Below are 18401 nucleotides of genomic sequence, written 5' to 3'. Positions count from 1 at the left end.
ACGCAAGTTAAAGAGCAAAAAGTTTAAAAGAAATAGAAAATAAAATAAAAAGAAAAAGCTGCAGAGATCCCAATATTCAAAAGAATGTAGAGGTCTTTAATGCAGTCAATACGGAGGTATTTTTGAATAAAGGATAATAGGTAGAGGTAATATTTAATAGTTCGTAGTGGTGGCGGTATTAAGAAATATTTTGCTGGTGGTGCGGGCTAATTTGGTTGTTATAGGATGGTATGTATCAGCAAGGTTTTTTTCTAGTTTATAAATACAGATCCAGTAGTTCTTTAATGTCAAAACTAATATTAAAGTGTCTTGAGTTGGTTGCATCAATTCTGAGGTGTATGACATTTTTATGGAAATGTTAAATTTATTTTTTTTTTGCCACAAGACTGCATAGCTAATAGCTTTGCAGTCTTGTGGCAAAAATATGCCACATGCTATATAATAAAGTAATAGCTTAAGATCTGCAAGCTTGAAGAAAGTAGGGCTGAGAGTGTCCAATTTAATTAAGGAGAGTGTCCAATTTGATTAAGGCTTAATTAATCAAATAATATATACATATATATACACTGTAAAATATAACAAAATCATCTGTAAGTTATACTTTGGAGGAATTTTAATGTGATTAATAAATAATATAAACGCTAAAGATTCTAAAAATGATTTGCATATTTTTGGTAAATTCTTTGGATCATGTACATTACAATAATTAAAATTGTAAAAAGAGTGTATCAACTAGCATACTCAAAAATCACTAAACAGCCTGCTCTAGTAAAGATATAAACTAAATTAAAAATAGCTTTACAAAGCTATTTATAACTTCTCAGTGTATACCAAAAATATATAAAAACCTTATAGTACATTTTTTTTTTCTAAACATCTTCACTTCTAATAAGGCTGCAAGCAACCACTATTAGAGTTGGAAGTTACTAGAAGAGCAAAGATGAAGTTTATAAAGCAAGATAACAATTAACAGACAACTTAAAAGATTGCAAATTATATGAATCAGGAAAACGAGATGAATTTTAGTATATGGCACAAGAGATGATAGCTCTTTAGAGCAGCCCCCATTACAATATTTATAGAAAAGAGAAGCAACATTACGATGATGTGACTTTGGTTGAAGGTTGGCTGTTATAGCAGATCCAACTATGTTTACAATGCATTTTTGCACCTTGTCTAAAAGAGAAAGGGCATCATTCATAGATCCTATCTAGATATGGCAACAGTATTCCATACAAGGACAGATTTGAGATTTATAGAAATAAAGAATAGAATCCAGAGTAAGAAAATGGCAAGCATGATAATGAGATGCAATCTTAGCAGATGCTAATTTTGCAATGGATTTGAGATATGGTTTCCAAGAAAGATCAGAAGTAAGAGTTAGTCCTTAAAGACAAAGGGTAGATGACTCATCAAGTACATTACTGTTCACAAATATAGGAAGGTCTAAACTATTGCAATAATGATTAGCTAAAAAAAATTGAGTTTTATCTGAGTTAAAGTAACCTAGCCACTGAGAGAATTTTTTTCATTAAGAAAAAGTTCCTTGTTGTAATTTGTAAGACTCGAAAGAAGTAAAGAATTGTAAGAATTAAAAAAACTTTTTCAATTTTAAGAGAATGGTGCAAAAAATAGATTTTTGACTAACATCAATTATTATTGTTATTGGCTTGATTTAATTGTTATTGGCTTGAGTATATTTTAACTATTGTATTATATTTAATGCTATGATTTAATATATATTAAAAATTTGGCTTTTATGATATTTTATAATATAAGAAAAATGTGCATAAATGCTTGTAATGTCAACCAAAAAATCTTTAAGAGAGGATAAACCCTTAATAAAACTAAAAACACTGAGTGTGAGCTAGACAAGTTATACCGTACATTGAATTTCTAAATTATGAACAGAAAAGTACAGAAAAATCACTGAGAGAAGTATTTTACCTGAGAGCCTCATGCTGTAGCAGAAGAGAGATCCTTTCCAAGCTCAAATGCCCCCTCCAAGCAATCAGAGAGTGTTGGCTTCTTATTAAGACAAGAATAAATGGTAGAATAATAAGTGAACAATGCCACCTTAGATGTGAGAATTTCTGGGAGATTGTTAATGTAAATTAAAAAAGTATGGGCCAAGGATAGAACCTTGAGGTTACAGAAAATGAAGAAGAGTGCTGTTCATCAAGAACAACTTTTATACTACGATTAGTAAGGAATGATTCAATAATTTTAAAGATGTTAACTGATACACCGTAAGAAGAGAGCTTTTGGACAAGACTAGCATGCCAAACTTTACCAGTGGCTTTAGAAATGTCAAGAGCAATAGCCTTAATCTCTCCACATCTAATTAATGCACGATAAAACCTATCATTTTAGAAATCAAACAACCAGCATAAAAATGACATAAATACATAGAAATAACACACAATCACATAACCTGAGTAAATAAAAATGTATTCTCTATTTTGAGTGTCAGATTCATCATGACTATGAATGGAAATGTAAAATATTCATCCATAGTTTTGTCATACCCAGTTGGAGATATACTAATTTTAAAAATAATTTACACAACCAGCAGAAAAAAATTCTAACTTCTGAATACAACTCTAAAGAAGTTCTTTGTGATTTAGGATCTAATAGATTATAAAAATGAGAAGAAAAAAAGAAGGGGAAAATCAATCAGAAAGTTGTATTTTCACAATGAAGTATAGATGAGTTGGTATTAATAGGTGTATGCATATGAAACCGCTGTTTTTTCTTTGAATTAGAACGTTTGTTTTGGAGATGTTTTATTTATATTTCTTTGAATGTAATTTCCATTATTTTCTACTACTTTTTGCCAATTTTTTGGTAACTTATGAATTCCATCCCAATAGAATTTCTCAGGTTTAGAAGCTATCCAATCATCGAGCCATTTTTTGACCTCTTCATAATTCGAGAAGTGCTGATCTGCCAAGCCATGTGACATTGATCGGAATAAATAGTAATCTGATGGAGCAAGGTCTGGTGAATACGGCGGGTGGCATAAGACTTCCCATCCGATAGTTTTCAACGCTGTTTGAACAACTTTACAAACATGAGGACGAGCATTGTCATGTTGAAGAATTATTTTATCGTGTCTCTCAGCATATTCGGGTCGTTTTTCTTCTAATGCTTTTCTTAAACGGAATAATTGGAGTCTGTAAAGTGGCCCATCAATTGTTTCTTTAGGTTTTAGCAACTCATAGTATACCACACCAATCTGATCCCACCAAATAGACAGCAAAGCCTTATTTCCATGAATATTCCTCTTTGGTGTTGATTTTACAGGTGCGCCTGGGTCAACATAATGTGTTGTGCGGACTGGATTGTCAAAATAAATCCATTTTTCATCTCCAGTCACTATTCGATGCAAAAAAGACTTTCTTTCAAAACGATTCAATAACATTTCGCATGTCACTAAACGCCTTTCAATATCACGTTCTTTCAATTCATGTGGAACCCATTTTCCTTCCTTTCTTATTTTACCGAGAGCTTGTAAACGTCTTGAAATTGTTGCCTGATCAACATTCAACTCTTCTGCTAATTGTTCTTGGGATTGAGCATCGTCTTCGTCCAATAAACTTTGCAATTCTGAATCTTCAAATTTTTTTGGAGGTTTACCACGTTCCTTGTTGTCAAGATCGAAATCGCCACTTTTAAATCTTCTAAACCAATCTCTGCAAGTTGTTTCAGATAAAGCATGGTCAGAATAAGCTTCTACAAGCAAACGATGACTTTCTGCAGCAGTTTTCTTTAAAATAAAATAGTGAAGTAATACTTCCCGCAAATGCATATTTGAAGGCACAAAGTTGTTCATTTTGAAAGATGTATAAAATTATCTAGATATGAATAAAATCAAATTAAAAACTATGATATTTAAAGCAAATTGAACGTAGTTTCACACACATAATCATCCATACATTAATTTTGTCTTAAAAAGAAAATTAACTTGTCTTATTTTAAACAGCGGTTTCATATGCATACACCTATTAACAAAATTATCTACCATACCATGTCTCACATTTTTTTAAATTTTTTGTTTTGGCTTTCAATAAATGCATAAAAACAACATTGCTAAACCATTCACTTTTTTTTTTAGGTTTACTTTTACCCCAGTTTACTCTAATTAAAATGTGATAAAGTAACTTTAAGCACAAAAAGTTTTTAAATATACATAAAATTTAAAAAACAAACATTACAAAATAATTTTTGCAGCCATAACCGCTTGTTCAATAATTTTTTGGTGACGATCTAAGTCAAAATGGAAATACTAACTTTCTTCAGCTTGGTTGTTGTTTGTTTGCATATCAACTGTTCACTTGTTTGTCACTTGTTTGTTGGTTGTTTGTCACTCATTTGCTGCTTGTTTGTTTGTCAATATTTTCATAATTTATGTAGTTATAAATAGGCAATTAAGATGATTTGATCAAAGTTTTATTTAGATAAACTGTGGTATTGACTTGAAGAATTTACGAAGAGCTAAAAATGATCACTAATCTTCTTAAGTATAAAAAAGTCATCGAAATGTTGTGTTGCAAAATGATAAAATTTTAGATTATATTGTTAATAATGAGAGCTACTTCACAAAGATGCTTTTTACTATTTTTTTTTTATGCTAGCAAAATATGAGTCATCCTAAATAACTAAATTTAATACAGCATTAATAAATCTTTAAAAGTCATTTTCTTGTTATATAAAATTAAATATGAGCAAAATTCAATTAATATCTGTATGTAATTCTTTGTATATATTTATCTTTATTTTAATATGTATTCTTTGATATTTCGCTGATCTATTGTGATCAGCATCATCAGTTATAATAATCAGTTATATATTGTGATCAGCATCATCAGTTATAATAATCAGTTATATATCGTGATCAGCATCATCAGTTATAATAATCAGTTATATATCGTGATCAGCATCATCAGTTATAATAATCAGTTATATATCGTGATCAGCATCATCAGTTATAATAATCAGTTATATATTGTGATCAGCATCATCAGTTATAATAATCAGTTATATATCGTGATCAGCATCATCAGTTATAATAATCAGTTATATATTGTGATCAGCATCATCAGTTATAATAATCAGTTATATATTGTGATCAGCATCATCAGTTATAATAATCAGTTATATATTGTGATCAGCATCATCAGTTATAATAATCAGTTATATATCGTGATCAGCATCATCAGTTATAATAATCAGTTATATATCGTGATCAGCATCATCAGTTATAATAATCAGTTATATATCGTGATCAGCATCATCAGTTATAATAATCAGTTATATATTGTGATCAGCATCATCAGTTATAATAATCAGTTATATATTGTGATCAGCATCATCAGTTATAATAATCAGTTATATATTGTGATCAGCATCATCAGTTATAATAATCAGTTATATATCGTGATCAGCATCATCAGTTATAATAATCAGTTATATATATCGTGATCAGCATCATCAGTTATAATAATCAGTTATATATTGTGATCAGCATCATCAGTTATAATAATCAGTTATATATTGTGATCAGCATCATCAGTTATAATAATCAGTTATATATCGTGATCAGCATCATCAGTTATAATAATCAGTTATATATTGTGATCAGCATCATCAGTTATAATAATCAGTTATATATCGTGATCAGCATCATCAGTTATATTAATCAGTTATATATTGTGATCAGCATCATCAGTTATAATAAATAAAAACTGTTTTGGACTTTTTTTTTAAAAAATCAAAAAAATCTGATTATTTAATTTAAATAAAATAATTTCTTTTTTTAATAAAATTTTAAATTAATGGCCTAATGAACCAGAAGCATACTTAGGATTTTAAAATCATTTCTTTTAACCTTATGCCTCCACAAAACTATCCACACTATGTCATTGTATGAAGATTTTCTGAATATTATTATATGGAAATTGTATTGTATTAAGATTTTTCAATATTTAAAAAAAAATTGCGACTTTTGCAATACTTTTGCAGTTAAAAAAATGTTTAAAACATACTAAATAAAAACAAAAAAATGCTTAAAACATACTAAACAAAAACCAAAAAATTTCTGGAAGATCTGACTTAGTGGGATCCAAATTTGAAAGGCTTGAAACAAAAAGTGCTAAAGAATGTAAAACAGGATGTAGGTAATGCAAAAAAGACCTGCAGGGTCTGGTGGCAAGAATGAAAGTACACTTAAATAAATGTTGTCACAAAAACAATGCAGAAGCTGACATAACATGCACTACATAATATATATTTTTTTGTAATTATTATAATTACAAAATAATTTTTTTTTGTTTTATTAGTATTATTTTATCATTGTTTTATTATTGAATTAACATGTTTATTTTAGAAATTGAATTTCAAACTGATAGTCCCATCAGTCAATTTGATGTTACATAGCAACACTCAGGATCATCATCAAAAAGCCACAATTGATGAGCAAATTGCAAGAACAATTTTTGCAACAAACTCAGCATTTCAATTAGTTATACATCCAGAATTCAAAGAACTTATGTTAATGTTGAGAACAGGTGGTCCAACAAAGAAAAACGTAGCTGACTCCTACCAACAGTGTTTGATACCTACCAATAGTGTTTGATACCTACCAACAGTGTTTGATACCTACCAACAGTGTTTGATAAAGAAAAGGGTAAAATAAAAGGTGCTCTAAATGGAGAGAATGTAAATATTAATTAAAACAAAATAAAATAAATATAGCATATCTGCTATATTTATTTTATTTTGTTTTAAACTTTTACTTTTTTGCTTTTTTGTATGACAAAAAAGTTTTTAAATAACTTTTTATTATCAAAATCAAATAAAAAATTTGATTTAAATCATTAGTCATCTAAAAAAATCATTTAATTTAAATCTTGATTTAAATCAATCATTTAAATTGATGTGATTTAAATCAACCTAAAACCCATTTTTGAATACTAAGTATATTTAAACTGTATAATCAAAGTAGGCTTAAAATATAATAAAAAGTTTATATCATTCTGATTATTTATGTTAATGTTTTTATAAAAATACCTACCAATAACAACCTGTTGAAGACGCCCTGAATTTTCTTCATCTTCTAAACTAATTCCTTTTACATCATATGGAACTTCAGCCTTTCTTCTTCCCAATGTCACTATATGAGTAAACTCCTAAACAAACTGCTGTGTTAAACTCATGTTTTAAATAAAAACATAATGGAATCTAAAAGACATTTCATCACACCTTAACTTTTAGTAATTCTGCCAACAAATACTTTCCTGTGACACCTGTTGCACCAACTAAAATTGCTTTGAAACTTTTTTTTTTAGCATCAGACATTTTGTGTTTTCAAAACGAATCAGTTGTAATGAGTATTATTTATGCACATAAGTGGCTAAAATATAAATGATAATAACTGAAATAAAAAAGAATGAAATCAAAAATTATGACCATTTAGAACTATAGTTCTGAATGGTCATAATTTTTAAGCACTTAAATATTTGGATTTTATTAGATGTATATTGTCAACTTCAAGGCAATTTAAAATCATTTATTGGATTTACTTAAGTACTTAAATTTGACACTTTAAAAATAAACGTTGATGCTAAAGTTTGTACAATAATGTAGCTTTAAATTCATGTATACTTCATTATAATTTAAATATTTACTGAATATTTATAATAAATTTGTAAAATCTTATTATGAATTTATTTCTGATAATAACCTGAGTTTTCAGTTGGATTTTTTAGTTAAAAAAATTTAACATTAGCCAAAACAATTGACATTCAAAAATTAGACATTCCTTATCAGTAACTTTGAGAATAATTTAGTTAATCAATAAAAAAGATTTAATCAATAAAAAAGTAAGAAAAAAAGCAAAAACATTGTTTGCAATTGGGGGAAGGGGGAGGTGGTGTAAAAAAAAGTGAAATTCAATTAATCAAATTATTATTTCAACTTAAATGTACTTGTTTTTTGCTTCAAAAATAATTAAACATTAAATTTTTTTTTTTTAATTAAACACGTGATCTTTTGTTACAATAATTAAAATTGAGATACAAACAACTCATATTTTTAGATTTTTTTCAAGTTTAATGCAAGAATCATAAAAAATATTCTTTAGAAAAATTAAAAAAAAAAGTTATAACAAAACAAACTTTAGAAATTGCTATAATCGATAAGTTTAGAGTATTTATGTTTTCCTAAATATTTTATTGCATATAAAAGTGTGTGTATTCAAATGGTTATTTTCATTTTTAAGTTTTAGTGGGTGTTCTCTCAAAAATGTAATAGCTTATGTGCAATGTTTAAATAATAACATGTTTTTGTGTTTGAGTAAACTAAACAATGTGACTCCAAAAAAATGTATTTATTTGTATATGTTTTATACATATAAGTGGTAGTGGTGAATGGTAGAGCGCTTGCTTTATAAGCGAGAGGTTCCGAGTTTGATCCCCACCACACCCTTTGTAGTACTGCGCTTAGCTTGTTTCTACGCCCAGCAGCCTTGTTTATCAAGGTTCGTGTTTTGGAGCTATAGAGTTGAGAGAGGGTGATAAGACTGTTAGGACTTTTTGGGGCACTTAAAATAGACTAAAAAAAAAATTTGAAAAAAAAAAGTTTTTTTACTGTAAAAGTTTAACAAAAATAACATGAGGAAAATTTAAAATTATTTTAAAGTGAAAAATAAGCGCAAAAATTAAATTTAAAGAATTTAATTTTTGATGACAAATCTTATTTTACTTTGTTAAACTCCAAAGTTGTTGGAAATAATAAGTATTTTTCCAGTGATCCTAAGAATGCTTTCCCAGGCAACAAGAACAAGTTTTTTGAAAGCAAAGTATTGGTATGGCTTGCAATTAATTCCAAAGACATGACTAGACCAATAATTAATCTGGCTATTCAGTTAAAAAAATATGTACAAATGAGATGGCATTAAAAATATTTTGGTTGTGAGAACAATATCCTGATGAAATTAAGTCTTTTGACTTGACTGATCAGATAATCCTGCCAAAAATGTTGTGTTTATCAGATAATCCTGTCAACTGTCTTGAGATAAAGCCTATTCTGGTTATTTAAAAGGTTCTCTACAAAGTTCTCTATTAAAGGTTTAGTCTACAAAGTTCTCTAATTAAGGTTTAGTCTACAAAGAAAAATGGAAAGTCAAAAACATAAAAATTAATAGGATAAATCAAATACTGTTTTAAATGAATAACTTCAGAGGTAGTACAGCAATTTGCGAGCTCGATAAGGAAAAAATTGAATGCAGTTCATATTAAAGGATTACCAGAAAAGAATTGATTAACAATATTAAATATACATCAGTCTAACACAATAAACCTAATTTAACTTAAAAAACAACATATTTATAATTGTTTTTTATTGCTATATTGTATTATCCTTTCTGAAGAAACACATGTTATTAAGTTGGAAAAAAATTTAATTAAAAATAACCTAAATCATGAAAATAACCTTGAACCATTAAAATATTAAACGTACTAAACTGAGCATATTAAAACCAATTAGAATGTCTTATTTGACTACTTATCATAAAATTTATTTTAAATGAAATTATGATTTTAAATAAATTTTTTGTTTAATTTTTTTTTTATTATTATTAATTATAAATTATTTATAATTAATAATAGAAAAAAAAGTAAATATAAATAAAGCTAAATCAACAAAAAAATATATCTATAATATTGAAAATATTACAAAACATTAAAAATGGCAATTGCTCTTTTGGTAGCCTAAATAGCATATAGCAACCTTGTCTGTGTCAACTCAACACTTTTATATTTCTTTAAACCCAAAATGTGTAGCTTTTCATTTTGATTAATAATAGTTTTGCTATTATTATGAAAGATTGATAGTAATGCATTTAGATTATTGGTAAGTAACTTTCTCTTTTAGTTTAAGGTAAAGGGTCTAGATTAATAAAGTTAAAAGACTAATTCTAGTATAGTGCAGTTACTACACTTTCTAAAGAGTTAGGAAAGTTGAAAACCAAAAAACTCAATTATTACTGTATAATTCAACATTTGCCTTATTTATTAGTACACCTTATTATTAGACGAAAATTGCTCAAATACAAAAAAATTACACAAGAAAAAAAACTAATTGTATTTAAAAAACAGCCATTTATTTATATAACACTTTATTGTGATACAATCAAGTGTTATTATAACACTATATTTTGGTAAACACAACAAAGTGTTTATTAAACATATTAATTTTAATGAAGTGTTTTTTTTAAACACTTAAAATCAAATAAGTGATTATAAAAGATTTTATATTTACCAGTGATAAACACTAATCATTTATAACTTGTAGAAAAATCTTTGAAAATAAATACAATCATTTAACAAAATAGCAGAAATAACAACAAGAAACATTAATTTATAATATATTGCTAAATAAAACAAACAAAATATTGCAACTGCTACAAAAAAAATTGTAGAAAAAAAGAAGAAATAACTGACACATTTATTTACATCTATGTTAATTTTTTACATGAAAATAAAAAACAAAAAAGACAACAAATTAGAGGAAAAAGATTTAAAAGAGTGATAATCCTTATAATTTACAAGTTGTAAAATAGTTTCAGTTTTAAGGAATATTTTTTAAATAGAAGAATTTGAAGAAAAGAGATTTTGCGTTTCTAGATGTTTCATGTAATAAAATTTATAAATATATGTTAATAATCAAAATATATCGAAGTTTTAATAACACTGGCTTATTTTTAAGAAAAAATAAAATAAAAAAATCTCAAATGTAAATGATTTTGATTAGTCAATTTTTAAATTATAGACTTTTTAGTATTAAAATGAGTGTTCTCATTAAAAATATATACACATACATTGAAAAAAAAATGAATTAAATACATTGAATAAAACGTGTCGTTTTTATGTTCTAAAAAATTGAATTTTAAACAAATAGAAAAATCAAATAGTGTCAAAACTCAAAATTAATCTTTAAATGAAAATAATCGGCAATATCAATAATTAAAATATTTCATAACAAATATCAGACAATGATATTATGTTCATAAATATTTTTAGATGTAACAATAATAGTCTCTATGCAAAAAAAAACTGATACTGGCTCAATGAAAATCAATACTGTTTTGACTTGTCAATATACTTATATTTACAATTTGCTTTCAGACAATTTTATAAAAATAAAAAAAAATAATTTCTTGTCTAGAAGTTTTCATAATGACAACAAAAGTCATGTGACTTAGCACCAACCACTTTAGGTTTTAAGTTTCTTCTTTGTTTAAAAACGTTATTAAGTTTAGAGCAAAAAAATTGCTAAAGCCATTGGATACAATTTTAATCCATATCTGTTTTCATCTAAATTCTAACCATTTAATAACAGATTTTACAACATAAGTGGTTTATCTTTAGTAACATTTTGCACAAATGAACTGAACTTTCGCAAAAACTTGGGGTATTCACGTTTTGACATTTGGCGAACAACAGTAGGTGGTGCCCAGCCTCCTGGATTGACTAAATTAGAAAATAATAATGTCAAAAACATGCACAAAAAAAATTTAGCAACTTAAAATATTGCAAACCAAACAAAAATAATTTTCCAAAAAAAATAATTTTCTAAATCATTAATCTTAACCTCAAAAAGATATCTTTATTAAAACAATGTTAATACAGTTAACGCATTAATATTATAAAATAAAAATAAATTTTTTTTTTTTTAATGTTTCCCCTTAGTATACAATTCAAAGTTTCATTTTTTTATAAATATTTAAGTGCCAGTATTAAAATGATCTCCATAATTTTAAAACTACACAGGAAGATTTCTTTTTTCTAATTGAAAAAAAACTTTTGAAAAGTTTTTATAGTTGAAATATTGCACAAACATCATTTTGTGAAATATTTTATTACTCATAATTTATAATAAAAAATTATCATAATTAATGATACAATATAATATAATAAATAATTATCATAATGCAGTTTTAAAAATATTTACGACTAACAAATGTTTTGTGAAATATTTTATTACTCATAATAAATAATGCAGTTGTAAAAATATTTACGATGTTTTGTGCAAATTCAATTTTAAAAAAATATTTCAGTATGAACTACATAATTACTACAGAACTTTTCTTCTTCTTTCTCTTGAGTATACTAATTTGTAGAATAGATTAGCTAAATTACATACATACATACATACATAAAATTGTAAATAATAATAATACAAGGTTATAGCTTTGGTTTTATAAAAAAAAAAACAGAATGCAGTATGCATTATGATAGCCTTTGAACTGATCTTTGTAAACGCAATTTTATGATCTGCTTTGCGATGGAGCGCTGACTTCTTAAATGAAGTTGGTTGGTATTTAAATTTATGCTTCTTTCTACAGTTTTAATGTCACCTTTTAAGTACAGACACCAGACAGGCACTGCATATTCCAAGTGAGGTCTTACTAATGATAGATAAAATTGTCTTATTACAATATTGTTATTATTTTTTAACCTTTTCCTTATTAATCCTAAAAAATGATTTGCTTTATTAGTTACAGTTGCAATATGTTCCTCCCACGTATGCAATATGTTCCTTCCATTTAAGGTCTTTTGTGAACAATACACCCAATCCCATTTTTTCTCTTTTCAGCTGTTTCCATTTTATGTTTATTTAGTTCGTAACTATAATTCCAGTTATTTTGACCAAAGTGCATTACATTGCATTTTTCCTTGTTGAAAGTCATAAACCGTATTTTAGCCCATTGCCATATTTTATTAACATCATGTTGTAAATTTAAATGATCTGCTTCATTAGAAACAGCAGCTAATATCTTTGTGTCATCTGCAAACAGCTTGCATTGACATCTAATATTGTCCAACATATCATTGATGTATAAAACAAATAGTATGGGTCCCAGCACCAAGCCTTGAAGTACTCTGCTAGTTAACTGTATCCAATTCGATGTTTGATCTCCTAATAAGACTCTTTGTTTTCTATTGGTCAGAAAGGCACGAATTCATTTTATCAACTGATTATCTATCCCACATTTGCTAATTTATAAATTTTTTTTTTTTACGGGAAACCTTATCAAATGCTTAGGCAAAATCAAAGTAAATAATATCTACCACATAAATTTAAAAATTGTGACTTTTTTTGATGTCACCTCTCTGATTAAAAACATTAATTAAATTAAAATCATCCATTTCAGTTTTTAAAACTAATCCCAATTTCAATTAACAACAGGCTAAACCAAAACTCCTCTGATGAAAGTGTATTCAATTCTTCTAAATGTATCTATGAAGATGCCCTTTAAAATAGTAGATTTCAAAATTTTGAATTAAAATCATACACTGAAAAAAGTTTAAATAAGTTTTAATTATTGCTACTTTTATAATGTTAAGCACTAATGTATATTATTATTTAATTGTATATTAATGAAGAATTTTAATAATATTTATAAAAATAAAAATTACTTTGTTATATTAAAATTTATCTTGCTTAATTTCTCCATAATATTAATGGAATGATTTTTTTTTAAACATATTAACTAACATTAAATTTCAATGCATTGCTTGGTGCACTATTGAAATAAATCCTTAATTTTAACAGACTTATATTGACGGACTTTAATCCATTAAAATTTTAATGTCAATTTAAACGAAAAACCTGTTGGTGCCATAATAATGAATTGATTTGTTACATAAACCATTGAATACAACGGAATTTTTTTTAGAGTGTATATATATACAGTACTGACTTAAGTTTATATTCTTCTTATGTGAGTTACACAAACTTAAAACATTTTATGAATTAACTGTTAATGTAATTTATTTTAATTATTTACAATATTGTTTAAAAAACTTTTTTCTTTTTTTTTTGAGATGAGTGTGGTGACACGTTTTTTTTTTTTTGACAACTTGAAAAAAAAAAGAATAAATCTTAACCACTGAAAAAATAAATAAAAGATAAACTTGAAAAAAAAAGAGAGATAAAACAAGTTGTTTAATCAATTATTATTACTTTACATGAAAACATTTAAAAATATATAAATAGACAATAAAAATTTTCTCCTTTTCTGTATTGAGAAAAAAAAAGTACAATATTGGTACAACACATTAAAAAACTGCTGTTTCTTTATATTGACAGATAAAATTCTCAAATTGATTGCACATTGTTGACTTTTTATTTTCAGTAAATTTCAGTAAAGACACCCTAAAATTAGGAAAACAAAAACAGTAAAAAAATGTATGCAATAAATCTTGAAATTATTTGCACTATTTTTTGTGGTTCAGATCAAACAATTTTTTCATGAAAAATGGTGTGCAATCCACACTAGCATATTTACTCCTGGCAAAACTAACTGTAATAAAATTATTTAAAAACTTTGTTTATAGTTAAGATTTTAAACAACTTCAAAACTTTGATCTTTTTAAAAGTCTTTTAAGTGAAACCCTTTTAAATTTTTAAATAAAAAGTGTTTTAAAGCTTACTCATTTCAATATTATTTATATATTATTATTATTTTATATATTTTATCTATATATTTTTTATTTTTTCATTTGTTAAGACTTTCTTTTTTTGATTTACTTTTATTTTTTTTTATTTTCATTAGCTTGGTTTTTTTAGCACACTTTTATAATACACAAATTTTCAAAAGTTACAAAGAGTCACGGTCAAGTTGTCAAAAAAAAAATTACATGTGTGGTGTGAAAACTGTTAATAAAACATAGCTGCAGGATAAGCTATTTAATTTATCAAAAAATTACAGAAAAATCCCCAGAGTTAACTTGGACTATCCATGCAGAATGAGCTTGGTTGCTTCTAAATGAGTATAAGGTATTGCAGGCCTTGTTTTAAATAAAAAATGCTTAACGCAATAGCCTAATGTGAATTTGATGTCATAATATTCTCTTTATATTTTTATTTTTTAAATACTTTGCTATGACATCGCAAACGGAGGAAGCATTTTTTTTTTAACAATGAAAAGATGGAAAATAGATAAAAGGGCAAAATAAAAACAAATAGAAATTGTTTAGAATAGAAGATTTGAAAAATAAAAACAAATAGAAATTGTTTAGAATAGAAGATTTGAAAAATAAAAACAAATAGAAATTGTTTAGAATAGAAGATTTGAAAAATAAAAACAAATAGAAATTGTTTAGAATAGAAGATTTGAAAAATAAAAACAAATAGAAATTGTTTAGAATAGAAGATTTGAAAAATAAAAACAAATAGAAATTGTTTAGAATAGAAGATTTGAAAAATAAAAACAAATAGAAATTGTTTAGAATAGAAGATTTGAAAAATAAAAACAAATAGAAATTGTTTAGAATAGAAGATTTGAAAAATAAAAACAAATAGAAATTGTTTAGAATAGAAGATTTGAAAAATAAAAACAAATAGAAATTGTTTAGAATAGAAGATTTGAAAAATAAAAACAAATAGAAATTGTTTAGAATAGAAGATTTGAAAAATAAAAACAAATAGAAATTGTTTAGAATAGAAGATTTGAAAAATAAAAACAAATAGAAATTGTTTAGAATAGAAGATTTGAAAAATAAAAACAAATAGAAATTGTTTAGAATAGAAGATTTGAAAAATAAAAACAAATAGAAATTGTTTAGAATAGAAGATTTGAAAAATAAAAACAAATAGAAATTGTTTAGAATAGAAGATTTGAAAAATAAAAACAAATAGAAATTGTTTAGAATAGAAGATTTGAAAAATAAAAACAAATAGAAATTGTTTAGAATAGAAGATTTGAAAAATAAAAACAAATAGAAATTGTTTAGAATAGAAGATTTGAAAAATAAAAACAAATAGAAATTGTTTAGAATAGAAGATTTGAAAAATAAAAACAAATAGAAATTGTTTAGAATAGAAGATTTGAAAAATAAAAACAAATAGAAATTGTTTAGAATAGAAGATTTGAAAAATAAAAACAAATAGAAATTGTTTAGAATAGAAGATTTGAAAAATAAAAACAAATAGAAATTGTTTAGAATAGAAGATTTGAAAAATAAAAACAAATAGAAATTGTTTAGAATAGAAGATTTGAAAAATAAAAACAAATAGAAATTGTTTAGAATAGAAGATTTGAAAAATAAAAACAAATAGAAATTGTTTAGAATAGAAGATTTGAAAAATAAAAACAAATAGAAATTGTTTAGAATAGAAGATTTGAAAAATAAAAACAAATAGAAATTGTTTAGAATAGAAGATTTGAAAAATAAAAACAAATAGAAATTGTTTAGAATAGAAGATTTGAAAAATAAAAACAAATAGAAATTGTTTAGAATAGAAGATTTGAAAAATAAAAACAAATAGAAATTGTTTAGAATAGAAGATTTGAAAAATAAAAACAAATAGAAATTGTTTAGAATAGAAGATTTGAAAAATAAAAACAAATAGAAATTGTTTAGAATAGAAGATTTGAAAAATAAAAACAAATAGAAATTGTTTAGAATAGAAGATTTGAAAAATAAAAACAAATAGAAATTGTTTAGAATAGAAGATTTGAAAAATAAAAACAAATAGAAATTGTTTAGAATAGAAGATTTGAAAAATAAAAACAAATAGAAATTGTTTAGAATAGAAGATTTGAAAAATAAAAACAAATAGAAATTGTTTAGAATAGAAGATTTGAAAAATAAAAACAAATAGAAATTGTTTAGAATAGAAGATTTGAAAAATAAAAATAATAAAGTGAAAACAATGAAAATATTAAAGAATAAAAGTTGAAGAAAAACATTAAATAAACAGAAGAGCTAAACGCAAACTTAAAAGAATTAAAATGTTTGTGATAAATTCGAAAATAAAAAACTTTAATAAGTTATTAAAAGAAAACAAAAATAATAATTTTTAAGTTTTATTAATTTATGTGGTATGGATTGTTTATACTGTTGTGTATTTTTATGTATTGTTTATAATGTCGTGTGTATTTGTGTATTTTTTATATTGTCATGCATTTTTATGTTATGTTGTGTAACTTTGTGCATCCTTTATATTGAAGTGTACACTAGTGTATTATTTACGTTGATGTGTTTTTTTTTTTTGTGGTTTTGTCCCTAATTATTTTTATTATTGTTGCTTTTTATGTTTGTTGCTATTATTCAAGTTATTTCTTATTTTTTTGTCTCATAATATTTTAAAATATCCATTTATTTTCTTTTTTATTTCATTCATTCGTTATCTCTCATATCTGTTTATTCACCCTTCTTTGTTTTTTCTTGCTTTTTTAAATATTTTTGTTCCTCTTTTTATGTTTGCTATCTATATTACTTTTTTTTTGCTTTATTTGTTTATTTTATGTGTCACTCCAATGACTAGTTTTTAACTATATGAGTGACACTGGACCTAATTTTGTAAAATTATAAATCACTTAGTAATTATTTCAATTTTATGGTTAAATAAATGGATAAAAACATTAATTTTTTTAAATCACTGCATTAATATCAATTACCACAAAAATTAAATATTACTAAACTTCTTTTTTATTAATACTATAACAGAATGTTTATTTTCTTTAATTTTTTTTTTAATATTAAATGATTAAATTTAATATCACATTTTTAATAATGTTTGATATTAACAAATTTCTTTTCTTTTCTTGACATTTGCATAAATAAACTAAAATATGTTATATTTGGAATTTTTAAATGATTATTTCTTAAATTTCTAATTGCAGCTTTGCAATTACAAATGATTTTTTATTTTAAAAAAATTAGCAAGTAAAAAATAAAAATATTACATTAATTTATTTGCTTTATTTATTAAAAGTTTATTATTTTATTAACAATTTTGTTGTGAAAGCAGAGATTATTTTTCCAAATACCATTTATTAAAATTATATTGCTGTATACAATAAAACCCCATAATTCCAGATGTAACCTAATTCTGGATGATTTTAGTAAAAAGTTTCATAACTCGCTTAATATAACGAATTTATAAAATATTTTTTTAAATTAATAAACGTCTATACCAGACAAATCAAACAATATCTTAAAATAATTATATAAAAAATGCAATCATGAAAAATTAACAAAAAAAAAGAAAAAATAATAACTTAAATTTGCAACAAAAAACTAAAAGATAAAAAAAAACTATTTTGTGCAGAATTTTAAACTGATTATTTAAGTTACAAAAAAAATTTATTTACCATTTGAATTAATTGAAAAAGGTTAAAAACAAATTAGCTACCAGCAAGAAAAAAATAGACACCTAAAACCTGATAGAGGTAATTATTATTTTATGTGCCTGAAAAAAATAAAAAATAAAATAGCCACCAGCAATAAAAAAATTGACACTTAAACCCGGATACAGTTAATTAGTATTTTACGTGCATGAGAATAATAAAAAATAAATTAGCCACCAGTAAAAAAAAAATACACACT

At 24.8% G+C, this 18401-nt stretch overlaps 2 protein-coding genes across 3 annotated transcripts in view; both read right to left on the bottom strand.

Moving 5' to 3' along the window:
* LOC100201769 (uncharacterized) overlaps nucleotides 1–7456 on the bottom strand; it is a 31340-nt gene extending 23884 nt beyond the window's left edge. Inside the window, exons 1-2 of one of the 2 annotated variants that reach the window (XM_065816283.1) lie at nucleotides 7264–7456; nucleotides 7076–7190 (exon numbers count right to left, since the gene is read on the bottom strand). In XM_065816283.1, coding sequence (XP_065672355.1) covers nucleotides 7076–7190; nucleotides 7264–7359 — 211 coding nt within the window. In that variant the 5' untranslated portion in view covers nucleotides 7360–7456. The remainder of the gene's footprint in view (nucleotides 1–7075; nucleotides 7191–7263) is intronic. The other variant, XM_065816282.1, reaches the window with a different exon arrangement.
* Nucleotides 7457–10410: 2954 nt separating this feature from the next.
* Nucleotides 10411–18401, bottom strand: part of LOC100205419 (ceramide transfer protein) — a 29197-nt gene continuing 21206 nt past the window's right edge. The window contains exon 15 of the mRNA XM_065816280.1: nucleotides 10411–11531. Within this exon, the coding sequence (XP_065672352.1) occupies nucleotides 11404–11531 (128 nt within the window). The 3' untranslated portion in view covers nucleotides 10411–11403. The remainder of the gene's footprint in view (nucleotides 11532–18401) is intronic.

The sequence above is a fragment of the Hydra vulgaris genome, chromosome 13 (assembly GCF_038396675.1).
Source record: "Hydra vulgaris chromosome 13, alternate assembly HydraT2T_AEP".
In the NCBI taxonomy this organism is placed as follows: Eukaryota; Metazoa; Cnidaria; class Hydrozoa; order Anthoathecata; family Hydridae; genus Hydra; species Hydra vulgaris.
This window is presented reverse-complemented; position numbering and strand designations above follow the sequence as displayed.